We start from the raw sequence: 20,701 nt of genomic DNA, 5'->3' as shown, positions 1-20,701 counted from the left end.
TCATTCACTACATGTAGGCGTGTGCACACATACTGCTCCACCATGTTGGTAAAATGCTGCCTCCTGCTAAGACGTTCCATCTGAGCTGCTGGTGCTGCTGTTTGTTGTGGCGTGCTGACAAAGCTTTTCCACATTTCGGCCATGCTAACCCTGCCTTCTGAGGTGCTGGCGGTGCCCTGGTTGCGTTGGCGACCTCCTCCTCCTCCTCCTCTGCCTTGTGCTTCCACTGTGGCCCCGCTGTCAGATGGGAATGCCAGCAGCATGGCGTCTACCAGCGTGCGCTTGTACTCGCGCATCTTGCGATCGCGCTCCAGTGAGTGAATTAAGGACGGTACGTTGTCCTTGTAACGGGGATCCAGCAGCGTGGCCACCCAGTAATCAGCACAAGTTAGAATGTGGGCAACTCGGCGGTCGTTGTGGAGACACTGCAGCATGTAATCGCTCATGTGTGCCAGGCTGCCCAGAGGCAACGAAAGGCTGTCCTCTGTGGGAGGTGTATCGTCCGTGTCCTCTGTATCCCCCCAGCCACGCACCAGTGATGGCCATGAGCTGGCCTGGGTGCCACCCTGCTGTGAACATGGTTCCATCTCCTCCTCCAGCTCCTCCTCCTCCTCATCCTCCTCATCCTCCAGAACTGTGCCCCTGCTGGACAATTGCGTCCCTGGCGTTTGCGTGTGCAGGAACCCACCCTCGGAGCCCCTTGCGAATGACTGCCCTGAAAGCCTTGGAAATGTTACCTCTTCATCCTCCTCCTCCTCCTCATCCTGTGCCACATCCTCTTCCATCATCGCCCGAATTGTTTTTTCAAGGAGGCATAGAAGTGGGATAGTTAAGCTGAGAACGGCGTCATTGCCACTGGCCATGTTGGTGGAGTACTCAAAACAGCGCAACAAGGCACACAGGTCTCGCATGGAGGCCCAGTTAAATTAAATAGCGGAATAGAAAATATGATCCAAAAAAAGTGTATGTATATCACACGTACACAACCACACTGGGCCCCAATTACTATTGTTTGTACCCCTAAAAGGCTAGATGAGGAGTAGGGGGAGTATGGAACAGGCAGCACCCTCAAACCTTCAGAAGTATGAGATGAACCCCAACAACTTGGAAAGGTGGATCTCTCTCACACGTACCGACACAGACTATCCCGCAATTCAATTGATCCTCAAAGGTTTTTATTGAATAGCGGAATAGGAAATATGATCAAAAAAAGTGTATGTATCTCGCACGTACACAACCACACTAGGCCCCAATTACTATTGTTTGTACCCCTAAAAGGCTAGATGAGGAGTAGGGGGGGTATGGAACAGGCAGCACCCTCAAACCTTCAGAAGTATGAGATGAACCCCAACAACTTGGAAAGGTGGATCTCTCTCACACGTACCGACACAGACTATCCCCCAATTTAACTGATCCCCAAAGGTTTTTGATTAAATAGCGGAATAGAAAATATGATCCAAAAAAAGTGTATGTATATCACACGTACACAACCACACTAGGCCCCAATTACTATTGTTTGTACCCCTAAAAGGCTAGATGAGGAGTAGGGGGGGTATGGAACAGGCAGCACCCTCAAACCTTCAGAAGTATGAGATGAACCCCAACAACTTGGAAAGGTGGATCTCTCTCACACGTACCGACACAGACTATCCCCCAATTTAACTGATCCCCAAAGGTTTTTGATTAAATAGCGGAATAGAAAATATGATCCCAAAAAAGTGTATGTATATCACACGTACACAACCACACTGGGCCCCAATTACTATTGTTTGTACCCCTAAAAGGCTAGATGAGGAGTAGGGGGAGTATGGAACAGGCAGCACCCTCAAACCTTCAGAAGTATGAGATGAACCCCAACAACTTGGAAAGGTGGATCTCTCTCACACGTACCAACACAGACTATCCCCCAATTTAACTGATCCCCAAAGGTTTTTGATTAAATAGCGGAATAGAAAATATGATCCAAAAAAAGTGTATGTATATCACACGTACACAACCACACTAGGCCCCAATTACTATTGTTTGTACCCCTAAAAGGCTAGATGAGGAGTAGGGGGAGTATGGAACAGGCAGCACCCTCAAACCTTCAGAAGTATGAGATGAACCCCAACAACTTGGAAAGGTGGATCTCTCTCACACGTACCGACACAGACTATCCCGCAATTCAATTGATCCTCAAAGGTTTTTATTGAATAGCGGAATAGGAAATATGATCAAAAAAAGTGTATGTATCTCGCACGTACACAACCACACTAGGCCCCAATTACTATTGTTTGTACCCCTAAAAGGCTAGATGAGGAGTAGGGGGGGTATGGAACAGGCAGCACCCTCAAACCTTCAGAAGTATGAGATGAACCCCAACAACTTGGAAAGGTGGATCTCTCTCACACGTACCGACACAGACTATCCCCCAATTTAACTGATCCCCAAAGGTTTTTGATTAAATAGCGGAATAGAAAATATGATCCCAAAAAAGTGTATGTATATCACACGTACACAACCACACTGGGCCCCAATTACTATTGTTTGTACCCCTAAAAGGCTAGATGAGGAGTAGGGGGAGTATGGAACAGGCAGCACCCTCAAACCTTCAGAAGTATGAGATGAACCCCAACAACTTGGAAAGGTGGATCTCTCTCACACGTACCAACACAGACTATCCCCCAATTTAACTGATCCCCAAAGGTTTTTGATTAAATAGCGGAATAGAAAATATGATCCAAAAAAAGTGTATGTATATCACACGTACACAACCACACTAGGCCCCAATTACTATTGTTTGTACCCCTAAAAGGCTAGATGAGGAGTAGGGGGAGTATGGAACAGGCAGCACCCTCAAACCTTCAGAAGTATGAGATGAACCCCAACAACTTGGAAAGGTGGATCTCTCTCACACGTACCGACACAGACTATCCCGCAATTCAATTGATCCTCAAAGGTTTTTATTGAATAGCGGAATAGGAAATATGATCAAAAAAAGTGTATGTATCTCGCACGTACACAACCACACTAGGCCCCAATTACTATTGTTTGTACCCCTAAAAGGCTAGATGAGGAGTAGGGGGGGTATGGAACAGGCAGCACCCTCAAACCTTCAGAAGTATGAGATGAACCCCAACAACTTGGAAAGGTGGATCTCTCTCACACGTACCGACACAGACTATCCCCCAATTTAACTGATCCCCAAAGGTTTTTGATTAAATAGAGGAATAGAAAATATGATCCAAAAAAAGTGTATGTATATCACACGTACACAACCACACTGGGCCCCAATTACTATTGTTTGTACCCCTAAAAGGCTAGATGAGGAGTAGGGGGAGTATGGAACAGGCAGCACCCTCAAACCTTCAGAAGTATGAGATGAACCCCAACAACTTGGAAAGGTGGATCTCTCTCACACGTACCGACACAGACTATCCCGCAATTCAATTGATCCTCAAAGGTTTTTATTGAATAGCGGAATAGGAAATATGATCAAAAAAAGTGTATGTATCTCGCACGTACACAACCACACTAGGCCCCAATTACTATTGTTTGTACCCCTAAAAGGCTAGATGAGGAGTAGGGGGGGTATGGAACAGGCAGCACCCTCAAACCTGCAGAAGTATGAGATGAACCCCAACAACTTGGAAAGGTGGATCTCTCTCACACGTACCGACACAGACTATCCCCCAATTTAACTGATCCCCAAAGGTTTTTGATTAAATAGCGGAATAGAAAATATGATCCCAAAAAAGTGTATGTATATCACACGTACACAACCACACTGGGCCCCAATTACTATTGTTTGTACCCCTAAAAGGCTAGATGAGGAGTAGGGGGAGTATGGAACAGGCAGCACCCTCAAACCTTCAGAAGTATGAGATGAACCCCAACAACTTGGAAAGGTGGATCTCTCTCACACGTACCAACACAGACTATCCCCCAATTTAACTGATCCCCAAAGGTTTTTGATTAAATAGCGGAATAGAAAATATGATCCAAAAAAAGTGTATGTATATCACACGTACACAACCACACTGGGCCCCAATTACTATTGTTTGTACCCCTAAAAGGCTAGATGAGGAGTAGGGGGAGTATGGAACAGGCAGCACCCTCAAACCTTCAGAAGTATGAGATGAACCCCAACAACTTGGAAAGGTGGATCTCTCTCACACGTACCGACACAGACTATCCCGCAATTCAATTGATCCTCAAAGGTTTTTATTGAATAGCGGAATAGGAAATATGATCAAAAAAAGTGTATGTATCTCGCACGTACACAACCACACTAGGCCCCAATTACTATTGTTTGTACCCCTAAAAGGCTAGATGAGGAGTAGGGGGGGTATGGAACAGGCAGCACCCTCAAACCTTCAGAAGTATGAGATGAACCCCAACAACTTGGAAAGGTGGATCTCTCTCACACGTACCGACACAGACTATCCCCCAATTTAACTGATCCCCAAAGGTTTTTGATTAAATAGCGGAATAGAAAATATGATCCAAAAAAAGTGTATGTATATCACACGTACACAACCACACTGGGCCCCAATTACTATTGTTTGTACCCCTAAAAGGCTAGATGAGGAGTAGGGGGAGTATGGAACAGGCAGCACCCTCAAACCTTCAGAAGTATGAGATGAACCCCAACAACTTGGAAAGGTGGATCTCTCTCACACGTACCGACACAGACTATCCCGCAATTCAATTGATCCTCAAAGGTTTTTATTGAATAGCGGAATAGGAAATATGATCAAAAAAAGTGTATGTATCTCGCACGTACACAACCACACTAGGCCCCAATTACTATTGTTTGTACCCCTAAAAGGCTAGATGAGGAGTAGGGGGGGTATGGAACAGGCAGCACCCTCAAACCTTCAGAAGTATGAGATGAACCCCAACAACTTGGAAAGGTGGATCTCTCTCACACGTACCAACACAGACTATCCCCCAATTTAACTGATCCCCAAAGGTTTTTGATTAAATAGCGGAATAGAAAATATGATCCCAAAAAAGTGTATGTATATCACACGTACACAACCACACTAGGCCCCAATTACTATTGTTTGTACCCCTAAAAGGCTAGGAGTAGGGGGAGTATGGAACAGGCAGCACCCTCAAACCTTCAGAAGTATGAGATGAACCCCAACAACTTGGAAAGGTGGATCTCTCTCACACGTACCGACACAGACTATCCCCCAATTTAACTGATCCCCAAAGGTTTTTGATTAAATAGCGGAATAGAAAATATGATCCCAAAAAAGTGTATGTATATCACACGTACACAACCACACTGGGCCCCAATTACTATTGTTTGTACCCCTAAAAGGCTAGATGAGGAGTAGGGGGAGTATGGAACAGGCAGCACCCTCAAACCTTCAGAAGTATGAGATGAACCCCAACAACTTGGAAAGGTGGATCTCTCTCACACGTACCAACACAGACTATCCCCCAATTTAACTGATCCCCAAAGGTTTTTGATTAAATAGCGGAATAGAAAATATGATCCAAAAAAAGTGTATGTATATCACACGTACACAACCACACTGGGCCCCAATTACTATTGTTTGTACCCCTAAAAGGCTAGATGAGGAGTAGGGGGAGTATGGAACAGGCAGCACCCTCAAACCTTCAGAAGTATGAGATGAACCCCAACAACTTGGAAAGGTGGATCTCTCTCACACGTACCAACACAGACTATCCCCCAATTTAACTGATCCCCAAAGGTTTTTGATTAAATAGCGGAATAGAAAATATGATCCAAAAAAAGTGTATGTATATCACACGTACACAACCACACTAGGCCCCAATTACTATTGTTTGTACCCCTAAAAGGCTAGATGAGGAGTAGGGGGAGTATGGAACAGGCAGCACCCTCAAACCTTCAGAAGTATGAGATGAACCCCAACAACTTGGAAAGGTGGATCTCTCTCACACGTACCGACACAGACTATCCCGCAATTCAATTGATCCTCAAAGGTTTTTATTGAATAGCGGAATAGGAAATATGATCTAAAAAAGTGTATGTATCTCGCACGTACACAACCACACTAGGCCCCAATTACTATTGTTTGTACCCCTAAAAGGCTAGATGAGGAGTAGGGGGGGTATGGAACAGGCAGCACCCTCAAACCTTCAGAAGTATGAGATGAACCCCAACAACTTGGAAAGGTGGATCTCTCTCACACGTACCGACACAGACTATCCCCCAATTTAACTGATCCCCAAAGGTTTTTGATTAAATAGCGGAATAGAAAATATGATCCCAAAAAAGTGTATGTATATCACACGTACACAACCACACTGGGCCCCAATTACTATTGTTTGTACCCCTAAAAGGCTAGATGAGGAGTAGGGGGAGTATGGAACAGGCAGCACCCTCAAACCTTCAGAAGTATGAGATGAACCCCAACAACTTGGAAAGGTGGATCTCTCTCACACGTACCAACACAGACTATCCCCCAATTTAACTGATCCCCAAAGGTTTTTGATTAAATAGCGGAATAGAAAATATGATCCAAAAAAAGTGTATGTATATCACACGTACACAACCACACTAGGCCCCAATTACTATTGTTTGTACCCCTAAAAGGCTAGGAGTAGGGGGAGTATGGAACAGGCAGCACCCTCAAACCTTCAGAAGTATGAGATGAACCCCAACAACTTGGAAAGGTGGATCTCTCTCACACGTACCAACACAGACTATCCCCCAATTTAACTGATCCCCAAAGGTTTTTGATTAAATAGCGGAATAGAAAATATGATCCCAAAAAAGTGTATGTATATCACACGTACACAACCACACTAGGCCCCAATTACTATTGTTTGTACCCCTAAAAGGCTAGGAGTAGGGGGAGTATGGAACAGGCAGCACCCTCAAACCTTCAGAAGTATGAGATGAACCCCAACAACTTGGAAAGGTGGATCTCTCTCACACGTACCAACACAGACTATCCCCCAATTTAACTGATCCCCAAAGGTTTTTGATTAAATAGCGGAATAGAAAATATGATCCCAAAAAAGTGTATGTATATCACACGTACACAACCACACTAGGCCCCAATTACTATTGTTTGTACCCCTAAAAGGCTAGGAGTAGGGGGAGTATGGAACAGGCAGCACCCTCAAACCTTCAGAAGTATGAGATGAACCCCAACAACTTGGAAAGGTGGATCTCTCTCACACGTACCAACACAGACTATCCCCCAATTTAACTGATCCCCAAAGGTTTTTGATTAAATAGCGGAATAGAAAATATGATCCCAAAAAAGTGTATGTATATCACACGTACACAACCACACTAGGCCCCAATTACTATTGTTTGTACCCCTAAAAGGCTAGGAGTAGGGGGAGTATGGAACAGGCAGCACCCTCAAACCTTCAGAAGTATGAGATGAACCCCAACAACTTGGAAAGGTGGATCTCTCTCACACGTACCAACACAGACTATCCCCCAATTTAACTGATCCCCAAAGGTTTTTGATTAAATAGCGGAATAGAAAATATGATCCCAAAAAAGTGTATGTATATCACACGTACACAACCACACTAGGCCCCAATTACTATTGTTTGTACCCCTAAAAGGCTAGGAGTAGGGGGAGTATGGAACAGGCAGCACCCTCAAACCTTCAGAAGTATGAGATGAACCCCAACAACTTGGAAAGGTGGATCTCTCTCACACGTACCAACACAGACTATCCCCCAATTTAACTGATCCCCAAAGGTTTTTGATTAAATAGCGGAATAGAAAATATGATCCCAAAAAAGTGTATGTATATCACACGTACACAACCACACTAGGCCCCAATTACTATTGTTTGTACCCCTAAAAGGCTAGGAGTAGGGGGGGTATGGAACAGGCAGCACCCTCAAACCTTCAGAAGTATGAGATGAACCCCAACAACTTGGAAAGGTGGATCTCTCTCACACGTACCAACACAGACTATCCCCCAATTTAACTGATCCCCAAAGGTTTTTGATTAAATAGCGGAATAGAAAATATGATCCCAAAAAAGTGTATGTATATCACACGTACACAACCACACTAGGCCCCAATTACTATTGTTTGTACCCCTAAAAGGCTAGATGAGGAGTAGGGGGAGTATGGAACAGGCAGCACCCTCAAACCTTCAGAAGTATGAGATTGTGTTCACTGTACCCCACAAAGATTGAGTTCACTGCACCCCACAATGATTGTGTTCACTGCACCCCACAAAGATTGTGTTCACTGCACCTCACAAAGATTGTGTTCACTGTACCCCCCAAAGATTGTGTTCACTGCACCCCACAAAGATTCTGTTCACTGTACCCCACAAAGATTGTGTTCACTGCACCCCAAAAAGATTGTGTTCACTGCACCCCAAAAAGGATGTTGTTCACTGCACCCCAAAAAGGATGTTGTTCACTCCACCCCAAAAAGATTGTGTTCACTGCACCCCACAAAGATTGTGTTCACTGCACCCCAAAAAGATTGTGTTCACTGCACCCCAAAAATGATTTTGTTCACTGCACCCCAAAAAGGATTTTGTTCACTGCACCCCAAAAAGGATGTTGTTCACTCCACCCCAAAAAGATTGTGTTCACTGCACCCCACAAAGGATTTTGTTCACTGCACCCCAAAAAGATTGTGTTCACTGCACCCCAAAAAGGATGTTGTTCACTGCACCCCAAAAAGGATTTTGTTCACTGCACCCCAAAAAGATTGTGTTCACTGCACCCCACAAAGGATTTTGTTCACTGCACCCCACAAAGATTGTGTTCACTGCACACCAAAAAGGATTGTGTTCACTGCACCCCAAAAAGATTTTGTTCACTGCACCCCAAAAAGATTGTGTTCACTGCACCCCAAAAAGATTGTGTTCACTGCAGCCCAAAAAGATTGTGTTCACTGCAGCCCAAAAAGATTGTGTTCACTGCAGCCCAAAAAGATTGTGTTCACTGCAGCCCAAAAAGATTGTGTTCACTGCAGCTCACACACAGAAAAATGGATGTGGATCACTGACACCTGCCTATCTCCAATCCCACACCACACAGCAATATCGATTGTAGTTTGTAGAACACAGTTTCCCTAAAATTCAGCAGACTCTGTCCCTAACAGGATTGAGAAGAGATCGTAGATCAGGATTGAGTGCAGATTCACCCCACCCCCCACACAGCAATATCGATTGTAGTTTGTAGAAGACACTGACCCTATAATTCAGCAGACTCTATCCCTAAAATGCCTACAACTCGCCCTGCCTAAACACTCCGACCTGTCCCTCAATTCTATCCGGACACAAATGGTTTTTTCCTGCCTATCTTTCCCTAATCAGCAGCCAGCACGTTGATGTGTGCTCTGTCCCTGAATCTAAGCAGCATAATGACGCCGCTGCGGCTGCCTCGAACTTATAAAGACTTGGTCACATGCTTCAGACGGCCAATCACAGCTACTGAGACATTTGCAGGCATGGCTGGGATGGCTTAAGGCACACCAGTTAAACGATTGTTGATTGGCTGTTGAAAGCCCGCCATGAAAAGAGCGCCAAAGCATGCAAAACCCGGAAATAAAACGACCGAACACGGATTTTTACCCGAACATACAGTAAAGTGTCCGTGTCCGTGTTCGGGTACAAAAAATCCAATTATTCGGTACGAACACGAATAATACAGTCCGTGTTCGCTCAACACTAGCTGTGAATGCTGGTGGCAGAACTGCCCCATGGGAGGCCTGGAACGCACTGAGAGTGGAACAAACAGCCGGCATAGTGGCGCCAAAAAATTACACTACATACCGTTGTGGGGCATGGCACCGATGCGCAGCGGTGACGTTCGCCCAATCCCCCGCGATGTAAGGCAGGGAGAGAGGTAGGACCCCGGTACGCATCGCAGCTCCTGGGATTGGACAGCAACGGCCAGTCCACACAGCAAGCCAGTATGGATGTAAAGGAAAATAATGTTGTAAAGATGATGAGGACAATATTACACACATGTCTGATTATAACATAATAAGAAATATGCAAAAACTCCCCAAACAGATCGGGGGGGGGGGGGGTGGAGGTTTGACACAACATTATGGGCTAGGGGTATAAACCATCATATGTGGTCAAAAAAATAGGCAAATGAGCACCTGCCAGCTTAAGTCATGCCTCTCCATCCCTGATATGCAATGGAAGGAGGGGGGACTTTAAATGAAGCTCAAGGTGGGAACTGCCGTGTGCCTCCATCCCTATTAATTGGAACAATTGGAATTGTAATAATTGGAAGATTTTCCTTCATGCTGCTACAGCCAATACTTTTTTTATTTTATTATCTCTAACCCACACTCCACCTGGGGGTGTCGTTCTCTGTCTTACCCGTCCGTGTCATGCTCCCTCAGCTCCTAGGGGGGATACCCATGGTCCTGCTCTACCTCCAATGCCACAAACACCTGAGCTGACTTGTGAGTTTGGGAATGTGGGTGTTTTGTCTCACCCTCCCTTATTGTGTATTTCTGACTTTTGCAGCTATGTTAGCTATTTTTGAACAATTTAAAGTACATATACATGTGTTTAACCACGAGGGGGGGGGGGTTACATAAATGTACAGATAAGTGAGAATTTCACATCCACCATTTTTCCACTATACAGTAAGTTCTGCTTACCAAGCAAATACTTCCAGCTGGTGATTACTAACAAGTAAAATACAATTTGTAAAAAGCCTTTTCTCAAAGTCCATTAAGGACTAATAAGCAACTTAAATTATACTGCCACCTACAGCAAAAATGGACTCTAGACACATAAAAGGACTGGAGGCCATCCCAAACATGGCTGTAACCATTCCCACACCAATCTTGCTCCGTTTCACCAAGCAGTCAAAGAAAAAAACAATAGCATATGAAGGTAAAGAGCACTGTCTCTCAGTGGGAAAAAGTTTTATAGTGAGTACAAAAATGATACCTTTGATGGAGAAGCACGGCTCGATTGAACAACCTCGGTGATCCTAAATAAGTCAAAACTGAAAAGAAGGCACATCCAAAACAATACAGGCAAATCAGCCCAAAAATAAGGGCATGAAAGAAATGCTTGTAAAAGCTTTCGACTTAACCTAGCATCAAGGACCTTATAGAACAGGGATCCTCAAACTACGGCCCTCCAGCTGTTGTGGAACTACACAACCCATGAGGCATTGTAAAACTCTGACATTCACAGACATGGGTAGGCATGATGGGAATTGTAGTTCCTGAACAACTGGAGGGCCATAATTTGAAGACCCCTGTTATAAAATAAAGAGAAAGCTTATACAGAAGCCCAGATGACATTGAAAAAGTATGAACAGAAGCCTTACATACCCCGTCCTAACAGAAGTCTGAGACACAGTGGCCTAGTGACAAAAAGCCCAAGAAAACTCACTTCCCTAAGAGAATGAGCTTTTGCAGGAAAAGGAGGAATTTTATCCCACAACTTTTCAACCTGTTTGGCTAACCACAAGACAAACAGAAACCTGGACAGGGGGAAAGCAGGGGTGCAGGACTGCCACAGTGAAAACACAAGCATATTTAAAGAACTGGGAAAATCTGTGCAAGTTGGCTGTCTAGAGCCAGGATTCCAAGATTTGTGAATCTGATTTCAATATCCATCTGACTCAACCAATAAAAAACAAAAAACAGTTTATAATTTTCAAATAAAATTTGTCACATTGATCTCAAAGTGAGTCCTGGAACAGATTTCCCTTCTGCAATTTTTTGTTCTGGTCACAACAATCATTTTTGGGATTTTTCCCTCACTTTTAATTGTCTTTAGTACAAATAGAGGGGTAAATCTCCGCAACAGGGACTTGAATAAAAAGCTTGGGAGGGTCTAATGCTTCCCTATATTATCTAAAATTTAAAAAAAGTTTTTGTCTAGATACTATATATAGTCATAACAAGTTGCATCACCTATGGTATGCTAGGTATGTTGTAGATAGAGTCATCCCAAAGTCATCAACATTGCCTCTGCTATCTCACTTACAGAAGGCATGGGAGAGTTATTTTCTAATTGAACAAAACTGTATATGTTTTAATCTTACTTATTATTCTTGCAGTATTTTAGTCTTGCAGGTATAATATTTTGGTCACTGCCACCTGTAAGATAAGGGATATGCAGTAATTATAGAAAAGGATGCTTAACTTTTGTGATAAAGCACTGAAACATAAACTCCACAGCAATCTGCTTTTTTAAACCAACAATAAAGTTAGGCTAGAACCTTAATATGGAATATATTCAGAAGTTCTGTTTTTAACTTTCATCTCTGTATAAGTAGATCAAGCCATCGTTTCTACTTGCCCGCCTGTACTACTAATAGAAAAATATTTTTAGTTTACGACTAAGCTCCTTTTGTCAGAGTAAAACTTTGATCATTCCATTTTAATTTTGCTTGAATAGAAAAGGAAAATATAAACTAGAAGTTGCTAAAGAAGTGTGAAATGCACCCGGTCCAAGTTTGGATACTAGGGTAATTAAACTTACACATACATTACATGTTTAGCACCCTCCTAGGTAGGCGCTAGACAAAGCATATATGTGACCCTGTTCTGCTTATCAGGAGGGTCTGATCTGTTAGTTAGCCTGTCACGTGCTTCCAGGTGTGACCTGTTGAGTTTGTATCAGCACTGTATCCAATGAGGGACCTTGTTGGACAGTGGAGGAGACCTAGCCAATAGCACACCAGGGTTTATGACTGTCCCAGTGGGTGGGCATTACTGCAATGCATCCTGGGATTGGGAATAAATCCAGAGGGGGCATGTGACAGGGTGTCTTTGAGCGGGAAGCCAGGTCCCAGGAGCAGGGGGATGGCTGTCTCTCCTCCTGTTAATGAGGAAGGTGGTCCAAGCGTTCGGCCTAGGGACCAGGGGTTGAGCTGAGCTGCAGAAGGATCCAGTGTGCTGACCAAGTGGAGCTGCTGGGCAGAATACTTCTGGAAAAACAGTATCGTGAGTACTCAAGCATCTGCCCAGGGGTCTGCCTAAGAGATGGGACCACTCCAAAGGGGTCAAGGGGATCCAGAAGTCAACTAACCCAAAGTGTTACAGTAAAGGGGTGCCAAGTTGTTAAGCCCTGAAAATTAGAGGGTAAAGGGGGCGCCAGGAAGGGCCCTGAAGTTGCTCAACAGTACAGTCTACTATTAAAGTCAGCTACCTTAGGAAGCTAAAAGGACTTTTTCACAGTCAAAGGTGAAATACAGTAAGCGGCCTAGCCATGACTAGCTCAACCAGTGTTAACCAGCGTCAGTCAGCGGTAACCAGCGTCAGTCAGCATTTTTTGTACAGTCCCTGCCTTTTTGTGCATAGTTCAGTTTTTCGAGTATCCCACTCATCCCTTCTCCTATCCAAGTTCCTAATAAAACATAAAAACCAAAGAAACTGGACTGGTCCTTGTCTGAGGTAAAAACACTAGGAAACATGTCAGAATGGTCTTCTGTTGCTAATGGTAACCCAGGGGAACCCACACACAGCAGCTCCCATGGGAGTAGTGCTACATATGTATCATGTATTGTATGCATCCCTTTCAAACAGTACTAAGAACTACATGTAGTGTAAATGGAAAATAATTTTATCTTTTTGTCATTCATTATACCAGATTTCACCAACAGGTGAGTTCTGAGATCAAAACTATGGCTCCATGTAGGAGCTATAGAAAAGATTGAAGATTGCTTTTTTTTAAAAAAATGGAAAATCCTCTTTATTTTTCTGCATTTTACACATTCTTTTGTGCGTTTATTTGTTTGTTTATTTTTTATTTTATTTTTTTAATTTGCAGTTCACCAGGAAATATCTAGTGATGGAATGAGTTGGTCCATGTTAAATTTGCCCACTGTCTCTTTCAAAGATTCTGGAGAATATATCTGCAAGTCTAAAAACATTCTGGGAATGACGGAGGCATTTATTTCAGTTTTTGTCACTGACTCCAACACAACTGATGAGCCAAATGACAGCGGTAAATGGCAATAATGTTTTATATGTTGAGCAGGTTATGTTAACATTGGGCTTCGTGGCTAGAATTAAAGTCTGTAAAACGTAACAGTGTTATTAAAAACATATCACAGTTTGCAGGAGTATTATATATGTTCAGGATTCCCCCAGTGTGCAGGGGTTATTCAGTGTTCAAATGGATACCTGGGCAAAAGCCTGATATTCATAAAGGATTCTTGGAAAATTTGGGCAGTTTTGGGACTTAACATGAGACACCGGCGAGCACTGCTCAGCGTCTCCATCCCTGTATATAACAGAACTGAAGAGAAAAAGGGGATTAAAGAAGGTGTGTGTGTGTAGAAACCAACCGGCCCTTAGTTTGCTATACTTACCCATCAGTCTGCTGACAAACCAAATAAACCTGTCTAACATAATAGGTTAAAAACAGGGGTTTAGTTAACACACATTTGCAAACGCATGTATAAGCTGCAGGCCACTCCAAGGCACCCTGTGTATCCTGCAGTTATAACACTACCTAACACTACTCAAACTGAGTGTCTACTGAGTGTCTCCAAACATGGGAGTACATGAATGCTAATGGGTGGATTGGAAACAGGTGAGCTTGGAGGTGGCCCAATCCTCCCCCAACCTGCTCCCAGCCATGACTGGTATTGAAAAACGAATGGCTATGTGAAAGCCATATGGTGCAAACTAAAAAATGACCAGCTGGGAGACACACACCCCCATCCCAGTAATATAGATGGTAAAGGCAACACACACACACCTTCTTTAATCCCCTTTTTCTCTTCAGTTCTTTCATAAAGGATTCTTACCCACTAGGTGCATTAGGTCTGGAAGGGCATTGGGGTCCAGATGAGTAATCTGGATTAGTTCCTGGTGGTTAATGAGAAGTTAAGAATTTCGGAATGGATAACTGAAAGGTATATTGTCTTAAAAGAACAATAAGACGTACCGAGTCTTGCAGAAACTGTGGGCAACATTCAGATAAGTAAATGGAGGGCACTGGATTTTGGATAGTAGGAGGCATTGTATTCCATATTAGGCCCTAGGGGTTAATCAAAGGTTTTTTTTTTTAAATGTATTGATCTCAGAGGAATCATGGTGGTATGCAGCTCTGGAAGTCCTCTGGTAAGACATAGGGGCCCTAGAATAGTGTTGGATGGATGCTATAACAAGTAATATGGTTTTGTTGGTAGGTAATATCAGTAAGGGGGTTGTTCGTATATTAGTGAGCAGCTGCAGCTTCCTAGGATGGGGTATGTGAATATTAATGGTTAGAAAAATAGAATAGAATAAAAAAATGATCAGGAAAATAATAGCTTAGCCAGACCTAATAAAAACATCTTATTCCCCTTATTTAATAGGAACACATTTTAGTTAAAAACAAATTAAAAACAAAACCTTTTTTAATTTTTCAGATTGCTTTAGCTGGCATCATATGCATTTGAAGCTTATCTCTTTGATCAGCAGATGAATGAAACAGTGTAGATATAAAAGTAACAATGGGCGCAATTTACTAAGCGATATGTTACAGTACCCGAGTATGCGTATGAGTCTGACATTGCCATAGTTATCGCATAGTTTTCACAAGATTTGACCAGTATCTAATTACCGCATGCATCTATTCATTTATTTCCTTTAGTTAATTGACTTTAATGCACTTTTATGCTGTATTTACCGATCATTTTTTGCGTTTCCACTAAATACCGCATGCGAGCGATAGTGAATTGACATTTTCATTATCACATGCGTTAAGTGATCTTGTGACCATTATATTGCATGCGATAACCTTTAGTGAATTGTGCCCAATGCCTCTCTTTGTTTCTCGCATGTGAACAATGTTTATAAACACTGTCCCTTTTTAAGACTGAAGCAGCTATTCCAGCTGCTGTATATGTAGACACATTTGAGGTGGCAGAGAGGCAGAAGGACAGAACCTCCTACACACATCCTGTCTACTTTGATGAATATGTCGATTATCCAGTGTCCACAATTGTGAATAATAGAAACGGTAGTAGAATATATAAAACCCAGAATTATATTCACAAGATTTCCTTGTATGCTATTAGAGGAAAGCATAGAGGTCCATGTTTCAAAATAATTCCCCATACTGTGTTTATGGTGGCTGCCGTGGTTTAAAAGAAAACCTGAATTGGGGAGGTTTATGAACAGAAAGAAGAGGCGCCTCTAAGTGTAGACATTCAATGCCTTTATTAAGGTATAATAAAACACTCACATTGGTTCAGGGTAACAAGTGATAGGTAGGCATCCTTCTTGGTATATCCAGGGTAGGGCTGTAGATCATCGGAAGAAAGAGTGTCCCCTCTTCACTGTAGCCGGCAATTGCGGTGGATGGAGCAGGAGTGGGAACGAGGCTTGAGAGACAAACCAGATGAAACCGAGGCTTGGAGAGCAGTGAACTCCGGCGTCGCGGATGGATGATGTCACAATACTGGGACGTGTTTCTGAGCGTGCTTGCTGTCTAGGCGGCTGCACTCCTTATTAGGGGTTCAGTAGTTCAGAAAAGCTTTATCCAGGGGCGTAACTACAGGGGATGCAGGGGTTGCAATCGCTACCGGGCCCCATGCTCCAGGGGGCCCGGTAGCAAACCAGTGGGTGAACTTCCAGGATCGCAAAGGTCACACTTGCGACCGGACCCTGGCATTGCACCACTGTGGGGAGGCCCCAAGATTGCAGGAAGGGGGCCCACAAGATTGCAGGAAGGGGGCCCACTGCAGAACCTGTGAAAGAATCCTGCTGCGGGACCGTAATAAAAGGCCATGCAACGAGTGTAAAGAGCCCCAGGATTAGTGGGAACAGCCCTGGGCTCGAAGGTAAGGGCCCCGGCCAGGGGTCTGGGGGGCCCTTCATGGTTTCTTGCATCAGGGCCCTGAAGGTTCTAGTTACGCCTCTGGCTTTATCATAATGGTAAAAAGAGCAAGAAGGACGAGTCTGGGGAGGTTTATGAAAGTGCTGCTTACTTAATCAAGAATATGTCAAACTCAGAGAAGCTAGTTTGTATTCTAGGCCAAAATTAAACATCAATTATTATCACTTTGACATGCACATCGTATGCATTCCATGTTTATTGTGTTATAATAGTATTTTCTCAACAAGAGCCCTAATCTCATTAATGATAGAACATTTTCCTGTGCAATGTAGCCCATAATGATTGCCTTTTAGCTACTGGCACCTCTAAAGTTTATGTTATCACTGTTTTTGCAGGCAAATATTTATCTGTAGAAGGAAACAACGGAATGCAACATTTCAAATTTAGTGGTCCCCAAATTCAAGAGAGTAATGTGCAGAATATAAATCCTAATTCAGTCATAAGACCAGACACCAAGGATTCTGGCAACATTTTACTGAGTTCTCCCACGAAGCAGCCAGAGACTGAACGATTGGTAAGAGGTGTTAAAGTTATTGGTGATACTGACCACAGTGTGTCCCTTGCATGGAAAGCTCCTCTTGCCAAAAACGGGACAGTATTTAGTGTTTTATATGCAATTTTTGGAGAGAGGGATATGCGGAGAATAAATGTGGAGCCTGGCAAAACCAAAATCACAATAGATGGTCTGATGCCACAAACAAAATACATTGCATGTGTTAGTGTGAAAGGGCTGATCCCCAAGAAGGAACAATGCGTTATCTTTTCTACTGATGAGGCTGTTAGTGCTGGTGGCACACAAAAACTGATAAATGTTGTGGTGATTAGTGTGGCCTGTGTTATCGCTGTCCCGCTAACACTGGTGGTCTGCTGTGGAGCTTTGAAACGACGGTGCAAAAAGTTATTGGTCCGGAAATCTAAAGACCTTCAGGATTCCTATGTGACATTTGAGAGTCTTTCCACCAGCAATAAAGCAAAGACAGCTGAAGGAGAATACCTGACTAGACATAATCCCGATGAATCAAATAGACTGCTCTCTGCACGATCAAGTGTGGACTCTGAGGCCATTCCAAAAACTGATGAACAGCCAAATGAATTCTTTTGTTAATGGCTATTACAGGACATTTTCATGTTGAAGTGTGTATGCTCAGTTTGTATAGAGACATAATGAGCATCAAAAAATAAATTCACCATGTGCCAGAATTTGGGGTATAAAACTAGTTTTATAAATTGCCAGGTTTAAGTCTAGTTATACCCTGGTTCTAAAGTAACTTACTTCCAGGTAAGTGACCTCAAGAAATACTTGACGGTATCCAGCTGTATCTATGGAGCAGTTTGTGAGCTCCTTGTTTCTTTCTCAGCCTATCATTGGTGGTATCAGCTGACAGAACATGTCCTCTGACAATTTTATATTTAGCATTTTGGGTTCCTTGTCAAATGCATGATGCAAATGTTCAGCTATGATGATGAGTCAGTTTAAGTTTGTAAGTTTTACTTACTGGGAGGGGGGGGGGGATTTGCTGTAAAAGGGCAAAGTGATAATGACTCTTTTAAGGGAAATTAAAGTCAATATTTTTTTTAAATAACAAAGTGTCATACCTACCTGCTCTGTGCAGTGTTTTTGCACAGACCAGGCCTGGTCCTCTCATTCTTGGGTCACCTGCCGGCACTCCTGGCCCCTATACCTGCCAAGCTCCTCCAGACCAAGAAGCGTGCAATGGGGGCAACCAAGCAAGCTTGCTTCGGAGTCACGGCTCTGCGTGTCCATTCATACACAGAGCCGCAGCTCGACCCTGCCCCCTCTTTCTCTTCATTGGCTCACTGGTTGGGATTGACAGCAGCAGGGAGCCAATTGCAGTCTTAGCCAATGAGGAGGGAGCGTCCTTGGAGAGTGAGGCTCTCCTGCACATCGCTGAAGGAAAATCAGGCTCAGGTAAGTAGTAGGAGGGCTGGGGGGCTGCTACACAGAGAAGGTTTTTTACCTTCTTAGAATGAAAGTAAAAAACCGTCAGCCTTTACAAACACTTTAACAGTTCAGTAAAGAAAATTAATGACCAAACATGCTCCCTAAGTGATACATGATAGAAGGGCAAGAAAGAATTAAAAAGGATGGGGTGCAGTTTTCCATATACATTATTTTCATAAATAGGGCCCATAGGCAAACTGCATATGGATTAAGAACTGCAAACATTGAGAGAGCCACACTGTGAGCATGGGCGTCTGCAGAACCGGGGGGGGGGCATCTTTTAAAGGTCACCCATGCTCCGCCCCTTTTTGCCCCATAGATCCCCTTTAGAGCAGGCCAGGCAAGGGTCCCCCATAGATCCCCTTTAGAGCAGGGTCCCCATAGATCCCCCTTTAGAGAAGGCCAAGCCAGGGCCCCCCATAGATCCCCCTTTAGAGCAGGCCAGGTTCCCCATAGATCCCTCTTTAGTCTTACCTTTTCACCTATATTCCCTATGCTACCAGGTTTTCCTGCACTGCCAGGTACTCCAGGCTCTTCCTGCAAAGAACATATATATATATTTAGCCAATATGACCCCCTTTAGAGCAGGCCAGGGTCCCCATAGATCCCCTTTAGAGCAGGCCAGGCCAGGGTTCCTCATAGATCCCCTTTAGAGCAGTTTCCCCATATATTCCCCCTCTTAGAGCACGCCAGGAAATTTCCAGGAGGCAGGGCACTTTCTCCCCCCCTTGCCCCCCCCCCTTGCGGATGCCCATGACTGTGAGTTGAACTGGATGGACTTTTGTCATTTTTAAACCAGTCTATGTGACATTTTTGCATACAATACACTCAATTCGCAAAGCTTTAGGAAAAGGTTCTTTATTTTCAGTCATGTGACTAGAAGTTTTCAAGGCTCAATAGAATCAGCCGCAAAAAACTGACTATTTTTCAAAAAAGAGATCCTCGTTCTGATATGCTAGCTTTGTGAAAGCAAAATCTATTACAAAGGTAGTTTGACATCAGTCCGTGTCAACCCGTTGAAGTTTGACCAGGTGCCTCACTGGCTCATCACCCCCAGTGTGGTCTATCCAGAGCACAAAGAGCACACAGTGGTTACTGCTGCACACACTTTCAGCAAAGCACAACAGAACTCAGGTCTACTGATGCGTTTCATGCAATGTAGCTATTAATCCATGATCAAGTGCTATACAGCATGAAACATGTTAGCGCACTTTGTAGCAGTTAAGAGAAAATTATTTACACAGCAGTCACGGGTTTGTGCACTGATCAGTGTTCTGGCTATTTGATACTTTCTGGGTACATTATATTAAAATATCTAACTTTAGGCCAAGACAATGAGAAGGATATAGTCCAGGGATAGCAAACCTTGGCACCCCAGATGCTTTGGAACTACATTTCCCATGATGCTCATGCACTCTCCAGTGTAGTGGATCATCATTGGAAATGTAGTTCCAAAACATCTGGGGAGCCAAGGTTTGCCATCACTGATATAGTCTATACTTTTTAAGCCCAATACTCATCAGTGTAATCCATGTTCATTATTTTATTGACAAATAAATACACACGTTTTGACGTAGACTATATAATATATACGCTTGTATGGAAGGTTAATTTTGATGCCCCTGACATCCTTTTATTTATGTGTTTTGTATACAGGTCAACTATATCATCATTGTGTTTGTCTCTGTGTAATATATGTGCTACTGAAATAAATTTTCATATCATTGTCAAGCTGTTGCTTTATTTTTCTTATCACCAATAATTATGATGGACATGCTTGTTATGGAACATTTCTCCACTTGTCGATTTTAATTTGTTTTGAAGTAGTGCCACAAGATACAAACTCAATTTTTAAGACAGCGATACTGCCTTAATTGAAATAGGCAGACATATGGTTTTGTTAAACTGAAACTGAAGGTGAGAAACCAAACCATAAACA

At 43.3% G+C, this 20,701-nt stretch overlaps 1 protein-coding gene across 1 annotated transcript in view; it reads left to right on the top strand.

Annotated features, from left to right (window-relative positions):
* Nucleotides 1–18,300, top strand: part of LRIT1 (leucine rich repeat, Ig-like and transmembrane domains 1) — a 59,640-nt gene extending 41,340 nt beyond the window's left edge. The window contains exons 4-5 of the mRNA XM_082266799.1: nt 13,737–13,913; nt 17,135–18,300. Of these exons, the coding sequence (XP_082122925.1) occupies nt 13,737–13,913; nt 17,135–17,904 (947 nt within the window). The 3' untranslated portion in view covers nt 17,905–18,300. The remainder of the gene's footprint in view (nt 1–13,736; nt 13,914–17,134) is intronic.
* Nucleotides 18,301–20,701: the final 2,401 nt, after the last annotated feature.

This window comes from Pelophylax lessonae (genome assembly GCF_965119305.1).
Source record: "Pelophylax lessonae genome assembly, chromosome: 9".
Taxonomy (NCBI): Eukaryota; Metazoa; Chordata; class Amphibia; order Anura; family Ranidae; genus Pelophylax; species Pelophylax lessonae.
The sequence above is the reverse complement of the archived record's forward strand: the minus strand, read 5'-3'. Positions and strand labels throughout refer to the sequence as shown.